The sequence below is a fragment of the Neurospora tetrasperma genome, assembly GCF_000213175.1.
Source record: "Neurospora tetrasperma FGSC 2508 unplaced genomic scaffold NEUTE1scaffold_81, whole genome shotgun sequence".
Taxonomy (NCBI): Eukaryota; Fungi; Ascomycota; class Sordariomycetes; order Sordariales; family Sordariaceae; genus Neurospora; species Neurospora tetrasperma.
The window spans coordinates 6,723,045-6,733,950 of NW_009799179.1; the positions used below are offsets into that span (position 1 = coordinate 6,723,045).

A 10,906-nucleotide genomic window follows, 5' to 3' on the forward strand; every position below is an offset into this window, starting at 1 on the left:
TTTTACTGTTTATAATACGCCTACGTAGAATAACCTTTGTACTTTTTTAGAGATTGAATATAATAGTAATACTTAAGTTATTAAATAGTCTACTTTCGATAAATTCGAATATATATAATAGGGCACTTCCAAAATAATTTGTAATTTCTATAATTACTATTATATTAAAGAATTTATCCTCTCCTACGATTAACTGGAATATATTCGGATTATTATTTAGGCTAATTAATTGCATCCTTTCTTTAAATAAGGCATTCTTTCGACGGTCGGTATTAATATAATAAATAAAGTAGTAGTATACGCGGAATAGTTAGAGGGTTTAGAAAGTATTGAGCCGTTTGTATTACATTATTAGAATTAAACGTTTTTAGGGTATATTTAACCGTTTTCTTCGTTTTAACCTACTTTTACTTCCTTATTGAATATTTTCCCCCCTATATTTTATAGTACTAATCCTCTTAATTTCTTCCATCGCCTCCTCCCGGCTTTTTAAATAAACTTTAATCTTATTTATTCCTCCTATAATTAAAAAGGCTATATATATAACCGTTATACTTAATTAAAACTATTAAATACCTACTATAAGTATAGTATAACGGGCTATTTCGTATTAATATATTAGAACCGAACTTGCTTTAATTATAGTAAAATTAGTTATTAAACGCGGAATTGCCCTATTCTTGCGGGTACCCTACTATATAGTACGAATATTATATTAATTATAGTTAGAGCGGCGGTTATACCTATTTAAAATAACGTAGGTAGATTATAGCTATATTTAGAAATAACGTTATTAGTAAGGATTTATAGAGATTGGTAGTATATACGAAGGTTAATAAATTCAAGCGTAGAATTCAATTTGATTAGTAGGTACTTATTCCCGTTGGATATAAAAATTAATTTTATACTTTATTATTTTATTAATTTCTCCCTTTAGCCTATTCCTATATACAGTTCAATTATTTATTTTATTAAAATATATAATTCTTATAGTATTAAAAAGATAAAGTAAATTATATTTACTATTATTGAATTTTTAGCTGTAGAAGTTATTTTCGGTTACTTTTAACTTTATAAATAGAATTCTAATATTAATTAGCAATAATAGACGTTTTAGTTTTGTATTAAGGCCGGCGATTTAAAATTAAATATAGTACCGGCGAAGGAAGTGTATAATATTATAGCTATCCTAGTAGGGTTATAGTAGGATTTGATTCTATTATTAGACCTTTGGGAGATAGCGAAGTTAGAAGAGGGTTTTTGCCTTCTTATATATACGAATATCCTTTTTAAAATTTCTCCTTCCTTAGTAATTGAATTCGCAACCTTACTTATTATATTGGAATTGTCTGATCCTTTATAAATCCCTACCCCCCCGTCGAAAATCTTTTAAGTTATATTTAATAATATTTATTTTATCCTAGTACTTTTATTGGAGCTAATACAACCGAAGTCCTTAGAATTGTTAGAGGAATTAGGGAGTAAATTTACTATTTCTAAACTAATAATTCCGCTGGAGTACGAAAAATTCCGGTTAATTTTCGAAGCGTTGGTATTACCCTTACTTTAGTATAATTATTTAAAGTATTATATTAATTTGGTTGATAGAGAATTTATACTTTAGGGATCGATTTATATATTAAATATTAAAGAATTAGAGGTATTGCGAAAATAATTATTAGAAATACTCTAGAAAGGGTGGATTTAACCCTTTATTAGCCCGGTAGGTACTTTTATTATTTTTATTCTAAAGAAGGGCAGAAAGTTGAAGTTTTATATTAATTTTAAGGTATTTAATAAAGTTACGAAGAAAAATTGGATAGTATTATTCTTTATTTAAAAAATTTTAGATTGGTTATTATTAGTAAAGGTCTTTATAAAATTAGATTTAAAGGATATATACTATAGAATTCGGATTTAGGAAGGAAATAAGGAGAAGATAGTATTTCGTACGAAGTATAGGTATTACGAATTTTTAATTATATTAATAAGGTTAGCGAATATATTAGTAATATTTTAAATATATATTAATAATATATTAGTAGGGTTACTAGATATAATATATATTATTTATTTTAATAATATTCTAATTTATAGTAAGAATAAAGACAATTATTGCAATTATATTAAAAAAGTCCTTTAATAGTTATAAGATTAGAACTTTTATATAAATTTGGGTAAGTATGAATTTTATACAAAGAGGGTATTATTCTTAGGTTATATTATTTCTCTAGAGGGCATTTCGATAGATTTAGAAAGGGTTGTAGCGATTATAAATTAGGAAGCCCCGTTGAACGTTTACGATATTTAAGTCTTTTTAGGGTTTATAGGATTCTATAAACGTTTTATAATATTATATTCTAAAGTAACTATACTTTTAATAAAACTATTAAAGGGGGAGAAATAGAAGGTATTTAAATTAACGGAGGAGGTAGAGAAAGCGTTTATAGAATTAAAGCGGCTATTTTAGGAAGTATTAATATTACGTTACTTTAATTTAACGTTATAAATTTAAGTGGAAATAAATACGTTAAACTTTACAATTAGAGTAATTTTTATATAATTATATAGTAATAAATAGTACCCGGTAGCGTTCTTTTTGAAGAAGAAATCGTTAGAAGAAATAAGATATAGAATTAGAGATAGAGAATTATTAGCAATTCTAAGGGTATTAAAGGCGTAAAAGTAATATTTATTGTATATAAACGAGCCGTTTTTAGTAATTACGGACTATTTAAATTTATAGTACTTTTAGGAGAAGGAGTAGGTTAGCGCGAAATGGAATTAGTAAGTATTAGAATTAGCAGTATATAATTTTAGGATAAAATATTATCTAAGGAAATTAAATTTAGTAGATAGGTTATTAAGGAAATTATAATTATAGGGGGAAGAGTTAGAAAAGGGAGGTAAATACTTATTAATTAAAATTATTATTATGGAGGTAAAGAAAAGGGTTGAATTATAAAGGAAGGTTAAATATTAAAAACATTAATAAAATAAATAATTTTAATTAGGAAGGAAAGTTAGAAGGTAGCGGTAGAAGAATAGAAATAGCGGTAAAATATTAGCGAAGGAGAGGAGGATTAGGTATTAGAGAATAAAGAAAATAAATTATATAGGAAGTAGAAGAAATTGTAGGAGGAAAGTAAATTATATAGGGGGTAGAAGAAATAAATAAGGATAGAAGATAATATTAAAATAGGCGGAACGTTAAAGAAGAGAGTAAAATTTATAGGTAAGGTTATTATTAAATTAAGGGGGGAAATAAAGGGAATAATCATAGAAAATATAAGTGTGTATACAATAGTAATAAAAGTGTAGAAAGATAATAGGTATTTACTACTATTAGAGTAATAATTATTAAAGGTATAAATAGAGAATTTATTTATTATTAAAGAATTATAGAAGAATAGCGAAGGAAGGAGACGAATAAAGAATTAAAAAATAAGGGAAAATAGGATTTTTTAGTACCGGTATTAAATCTATATTCTAGAATATATACGGGCCGAATTATTCTATATTTACTATAATAATATAATAGCCGGGTACCTAAGTTAAAGGAAAATATTAAAGTATATTAATTAATTCTATTATTAGTTAACTATTATAATTAATATTAAAATATATATTTACGAATACCCGGCGTATTAGAAGGTTAAATTATATAATTACCGACTTTATAATTTATTAGAATTATTGCTTATTTTTACTATCCTTTAGTAAAATATTTTATATAATTTTATTATTAGATTATTAAAAGTATTCGACCTTATATTTAATTGGATTTGTAATACGGTTTTAATTATTATTAACCGTTTTATTAAATACATTTTATATATTCCTATTTAAAAGACGATCGATGCCCGGTAATTCACTTTCTTCTTTTAGCGAAATATATTCTAGTAATTCGGCTTTTTAGATTCTATTACTTTAAATAAAGGTAGCCTTTTTATTAATTAATTTTGGAGGATATACTATAAATTTTTGAATATTTGTAAGTGTTTTAGTATAGCTTAATATCTTTAAATAGACGGGTAAATAGAGAGATAAAATTAGAATTTAGAATTGTATTTTTAAATTTTTTATAGGATAGAATAGACCAATTAAACTAAAAAGTTTATACTAGTTTAATAAATGTATAATAATTACTTTTATACTATTATTGGGAAATCTTTATTGGAATTACTTTTTGGGTATTATTTTCGGGGGCCAGCGGATTCGGATTGGGGATAAAAGACGGTATTCTTTATAGTAATTACTAATTAAATTAAAGAATTATTTTAGAGCCGGGTAGAAATTGTTTAAATTTTAGGAATTGTTAATTAGGGATATATAAAATAGTATAATAAAGTTCGGAAATTAAAGGAATTCGACGTAGGGAGTTGGGTTTTATATAATACGAAGTATATTAAATAATAATACCCAAATATTAAATTAATTAATAAGTTTTTAGGATTATTTTAAATTATTCAAGTAGTTAGGGATAAAAGGATAGTATATTAATTCGTATTCCCTATATAATACCGAATTTATTTAATATTTTTAATTATTTTACTAAAATTGTACTATAGTAATCCTATTGTAGTAACGCTACGAGGAAAAATTATAAATATTAAAGAAAATAATATTTAATATAAAGTTAAATCGATTGTAAAATACTGAAGGTCCGGCCGCTAATATTAGTTCTAGGTTAAATAGAAGGGGTATTTGGATAATAAGAATTTATAAATTCTATAAAAAGATATAAATTACTTAGGCCTTCTTAAGGATTATAAAGTAAAAGAAATATAATAGTAGAAAAATTGAGGTAGGTTAAATATTAAATTAATAAGAATTAGTTAGTTAGAGGTAGGAGAATAATGAATACTTAATATTCGGAAATATAATATAGAAATATAAAATATAAATGTAAAATGTAAAATAAGAATGTAAAATATAAATATAAATGTAAGATGTAAAGTAGAGATATAAGATATAAATATAAAATATATAGTAGAGATATAAGATATAAATGTAAAATATAAAGTAGAAATGTAAAATATAAATATAAATTAGAGAGGGGAGGTAGATTAGAATTATTGTAGAAAATTAATAAAGCGTTAGGAAGAGTATAATTTATATTCTCTATTATTACTTCTAAACGAAAAATTCTTCGGCGGTATTAGTTATAATTGATATAGGATTAGAATCTACGACTTTAGGAAGAATATTCTTATACGTTATTACGTTTATTAATATTATTAATTAGTATTATTATACGTTATTTATTTTTCGTAATCCTCTTTAGTAAATAATAGTTTATTTAGTTTTATATTTATAACTTTTAATTCTCTATTAATAGTATAGTACTACGGGCCCTAATTGCGATTAATAGGGGGGACAATGCGGGTAGGAGAGTTTTATATTAAAATATTTATTAGGGAATTATTATTATTACTAAAAGGATTATTATTAGTAGCTACTAGACTAATATTATTATTAATATTATTAATAATACAATAATCGAAGCTTTAGTATTATTTAGTATTAAAATAGTTAGTACGGAGTATATTAGGTAAAATTATAGGGAGGTTATTGGCGATTAGGCGTGCTTATATCGTATTTTAGAAAGACGATATATATTAGTATAAGTATTATAAAGTAATAGTAGGTAAGGGGGTATTAGTATTAATAAGGGTTATAATTTCAATTATTATAACTTATAAAGTATTCCGAAGGTTGTATATACTACGAAGGATTTTTAATATATATTTATTTTATATTAAAGTATATTGCAATTTTTTAGTAAATTTTAAAGGGTATTAGCGAAGAAGGAGATAAAAAGATAGCGAAAAGGAGGGATTAAGCCTTAATTTAGTAAGTATATAAGGTAATTAGGCGAATAGTTTTATATAAATTAAAGGGGCTAATATTAATAAACGTTTAAGTTAGAGTAATATTATATTTTAAGTAAGTTAGAGGGCGGATATTATTATAAAAGGTTAGTAAAAAGTACGGGGAGGATAGAGTAGTATAGTAGATAAGGGATAAAAGAAGAAGAAAGAATATATTAGTTAAATTCGAGGGCGAAGCGGCGGTTTATATATAAAATAGCGGTAAAGGTATATATATTTATAGTAGGGGTTAGCTTTAGTAAGGGGGTAAGGGTAGTTAAAGTAGTTTTAAAGTTAGACGGGGGGGAGAAATTGGCGAATTTATTAGAGGAGGAGGTAATAGATATAATTGCGAGGGTAAGGATATAAGAAGGAAGAAGGAAGAGGCGGAAGGGGTAGGTGGAAAGGATATTATATAAATAGAGGAGGAGGTTTTTATACGAATATAAATTAAAGTAAGCGAATATAAAGTTGGGTAGGTAAATATAAAAGAAGATAGGGTAAATAAAATTGTAGGTAATAGTATATTATAGAGGAAAGGAATAAATAAAGAGAGTAAAATGAGTATAAATAGTAAGGAGAGAGGGATAGGATAAATAAATAGTAATTACGAATATAGAAGGTTAGGAAGGAAGGAGGTAAATAGAAGGTATATAATTTGGAGTAGGTTAGTAGGGTATAGTAGGTAATTAAGGGTAATAGAATTAGGACGAAAGGTATAATAATAGAATTGGATTAAAAATATAAGGCGGGATAATTAGGAAGGTATTATATAGACGGGAGATATTCGTAGAGGGAAGGGAGCGTAGGATTACGGAAGGTATAAATACTTTAAGGAGTAAGGGAATAGATAATTAAAGAGAAGAATATAGATATTAGAATTAGGGGAAAGGAATAGAGGTTTTACGGACGGAACCTATAAGGGGGGGGGGTTATATTAGGATACCCTAGGCCTTCTAATATTGTAACGCCGACGTTTGTAACCCAACTAACCTTATTAGGCGAAGGTTTTAAATAACTAACGATAGCGGCTAGCTATAATTATTATAGTTAAATTACTAATATTTTAGGCGAAGGTCTTAAGTAACCGACGATAGCGGTTAATTATAATTATTGTAGTTAAGCTATTAATATTTTAAGTAAGGGTTTTGAATAATTAATAATAGCGGTTGGTAATAATTGTTGTAGATTAAACTATTAATACTTTAAGTAAGGGTTTTAAATAATTAATAATAGTGGTTAATAATAATTACTATAGTTAGGCTATTAATATTTTAATTCGTCCTTCGGTATTTTTATTTAATAATTAACTTAAACCGGCTAACTATAATACTTTAAACTTTCTAGTATTATAATATTAACGCCCTCTATTACTTTACTAAGTTTCTACTTAGAAGTATTATATTAACCGACGTCCTCTAACGGCTTATTAAACTCCTACCTAAAAGTACTACGCCGACCGACGCTTTTTTATATTTTATTAAATTTTTACCTAAAAGTATTATACTAACCGACGTTTACTATTACTATAAAGGTCCTAGGGACGGAATTTATAAGGGGGGGGGTTGTATTAGGAGGTTAAGGGCTAACCGCCGGGGAAGGGATACTATAGCGCTATAATACTAACGCGCTATTTTATTTAATTAAACCTTTATTTAGAAATATTACAACGATTAATACCCTCTTTCGCCTAATTAGTCTTCAGCTTAATAGTATTAAAATATTCAACGAAATAGGTTTATAGGAAGGATAATCCGGCGCTGCGTTGTAGCGGTACGCTAATATAGGATTCTATAATTACTAGTTACAACGGAGTAGAGTTTACATTAGTATAAAAGAGGTTCGAAGGAGCTTCGTTCTTTATAGTCGGTAACTATTAATATATCTTTAAATTAACTCCTAACTTACCGTCCCCTACGTATAGCCACGACCGTAGTTACTTTAGCCTACCTTCCTCATACGTCCTAACATACCTTCAATCGAACTCAATTATCTATAATCTCTCTTAATTTAAACTAACCCTTATCATTTTCAATTGTAATATACCCCTTCTTTCTTTTTAAAATATCCAGGTTAATTACTAATATAAGGGGGTCTTATAACTTATTAAATACAATTAACAGTTCGTATAAGTAAAGACTAATCTTTACCTACGTAAATCTAATAGTCAATTATTTAAAAGACTCGCTTTTAATATAAAATAATCTATTTAAGAAGGTAAATTTAGTATACTCTATATTACTATACATTATTATATTAAATATATCTTTTTAATAGTAATATTTATATACTTAAGATACTCTAACGTTAAGTAGTTAAAGGATATAAGTCGAATAAGGGGGTAGTAGAAAGAGGATAATTTTATTTCGTTAGTATTACTAATAGAACTTAATTATATAGTAACTACCGTAATTATTTAATAATAAGAGATACTTCTCCTCCTTATTAATAGGACGAGAGTACTCCTCCTAATAATTAAATTAATCGAAGGTAAATTAGTTATTAGTATAACTATTTAGGAATATAGTAATAATAGAGTAACTATCTAATTGGTTATTAATATAATTCTCGCTAATATTTATACTAGGGAGGATAATAAATGCGGGGATTATACGGCTAGAAGTAGAAATATATTCAACTACTATTATTAATTTATAAACGTTTAAATTTAGAGTATATATTATTAGTATCTTAATATATAATTAAATAATATAAGATTTAAATTATACCCCGACTCTAAATCTAGACTTATCCTTATTCTATATATTATTTAATATAATATTATCTTTATTAACCGTCTCTTACTATAATATAAATACTTCTTCTATATTAACTCAAAACTATATAACTTTACGCACCTACGCCAATAACTTTATACGTACGGATTTGAATTCTAATTGGATTATAAAAGTATAAACCTATTACCAATTAATATCGATTTTACGGCCGTTAAATTGAATAAATTATTTAATTATATATATAACTTCCTAATTTATAATCTTACACCCTATTCAAATATTAAAACAATTAACTAATGATTAATATTAATTATAAATAACTATTATAAATTACTACGAACTAATAAATATTTATGTATTTACTTAAGTAAATAACGCGAGTTCCTCCTCTTTAATTAATTTCTTTACCCCGCTATTTTACAATTATAATTTAGCCCCCTTCGATTGACTTATAGTAATATAATAATTAATACTATAAATTCGTACTACGGCCGTAACCGTCTTGAACTTTCTATCCCTCAATGTACCAATAGCGAAATCGATATACTATTTATTTAAAAGACCGGCGAGAAGGTTACTAATAGGCTCTATTATATATAATTTTATAATAAAGTAACTGGATTAAAAGCGGTATATATATTGAAATCTAAATATAAGAAAGCGATGGGCGAAATTACTAAACGGCCGCAAATAACTAAACTAGCTACTAATTATACCCCGTACGCTATTCGATACGTTAGAAGGCAGTAAGCTAGCCAATTAAATTTATATTAATTATATTAATTATATTATTTTATACCAAATACTAGAGCTCCTAAATTGAGATTTGGTAGTTTATAATAGCTTTAGGCGGTCGTATAAGTTGAATTATTTATAGTGGGTATATAAAAAAGCAGTTGTACTTTGATTTGCTAACAAATTTGCAGGGTTACTATATACTTGGATTTTTTCGCGAATCTATCTGCATTCGCGAATCTATCTGCCTGGCCCCGTGCCAGCACGGGGTCAAACTGGGCGCTTCTAGCCCTGACGAGTACCTCTACAACAGCAGAATTGCTCCGAGATATAGAAGTGATTTGCCGAAGAGTTTAGTCCGTTTCCCCTGGCTTGTGTTTCCATGAGACCTAAGGTATAGGGACAATCAACATTATCGAGCAAAGATAGGGTTAACAGCATGATTCGGATTCCGATGCCCCAGGCCGTACTCTGTACTGTGTACACTAGTGTAGTCCGTAGTCCATAGCTAGCATGTCGACATCAATCAGCCGAGGCTTTCCCTGTTCGCGCATGGATTTCGTGAACAACACCGAGAGGAAGCACACTACGGGTTCCGATAATCAATACCCTCTCCATGGTACTGGGTCGGAAGCAGGTAACAAAAAACGGGAACAACAGAAGAAAGAATCATCCATCCCACTTTGTGTCATGTCTTCGTTCCTCTTTTTGTGTTCTTTGTGATACAGAAACCGAGTATGTAGGTAGGTACTTTGGTGTGCTATGCTGTGCTGTGCTGTGTTTGTCCAATGCGGGCTTCTGGGGTGGTGGAATGGTGTTCAAGTGTCTGTGTAATGTGATATAGGTATTTAACAAATAGATAAAGCCTAGCGATCATGTTTGCTTGCTTGTTGAAGTGACGAAGACCTCGTTAAGGCTCACCAGTGTTGGTTGTTCAGTGCTTGCCGAATTGACTTGCCGTAAGCAACCGCAAATATACATTGACCAGTCGTTTCAAAGATGCCGGAAAGCTGCTTTGAAATGCCGTGCTGACGGCTTTCAGGCAGAACGGGATGGCTGAGACATGGCTTGATGGCGGTTTCGACTGCCGTGACATGAATCATTTGCGGCATTGGTGTTGTTGGGGGGCTCTCGCCTGCCAACGTCCACGATGTTCACTGCAAGATCCTCACAGGACAGGCGTCTGCTACTTGTTGAGGGCATCCCACTGGTGTGGTCACACAAGGCGGCCGCCCACTCAATTCAGATGCCGAACAATCGGTTCGTGTGGGTGTGCAGATGTTCCGTCAGGGCAAACCAGAGGTATTTCGTAGGTTGGTGCCTTAGTAGACAATGATCCTAAAAGAGGTGACCACCACTTTGTAACTTTCAAGCATCGGTGTGTCGTCGGTCATTGCCCCAAGTCTGACCTGCCAGAATGAAGATGATTCAACACCGATTGACTGTCATGTGAATGACATCAAATAAGGCATCAAGAAGATACAGACAGCGGGAACCTTACGTCCTCGCCTCTAGGTTGTTCCTCCAAGGCACAAGGGGAAGGAAGAAGGCAGATGTGGT

The 10,906-nt window shown here is 28.7% G+C and overlaps 1 protein-coding gene across 1 annotated transcript; it reads right to left on the bottom strand.

Moving 5' to 3' along the window:
• Positions 1-9,868: 9,868 nt before the first annotated feature.
• On the bottom strand, positions 9,869-10,458 carry NEUTE1DRAFT_142844 (uncharacterized protein; the record flags this gene model as incomplete). The annotated part of the gene is made up of 2 exons (XM_009858337.1): positions 9,869-9,968; positions 10,268-10,458. 2 exons carry the CDS (start codon positions 10,456-10,458, stop codon positions 9,869-9,871), a joined length of 291 nt encoding a protein of 96 aa, XP_009856639.1.
• Between the last annotated feature and the right edge of the window lie 448 nt (positions 10,459-10,906).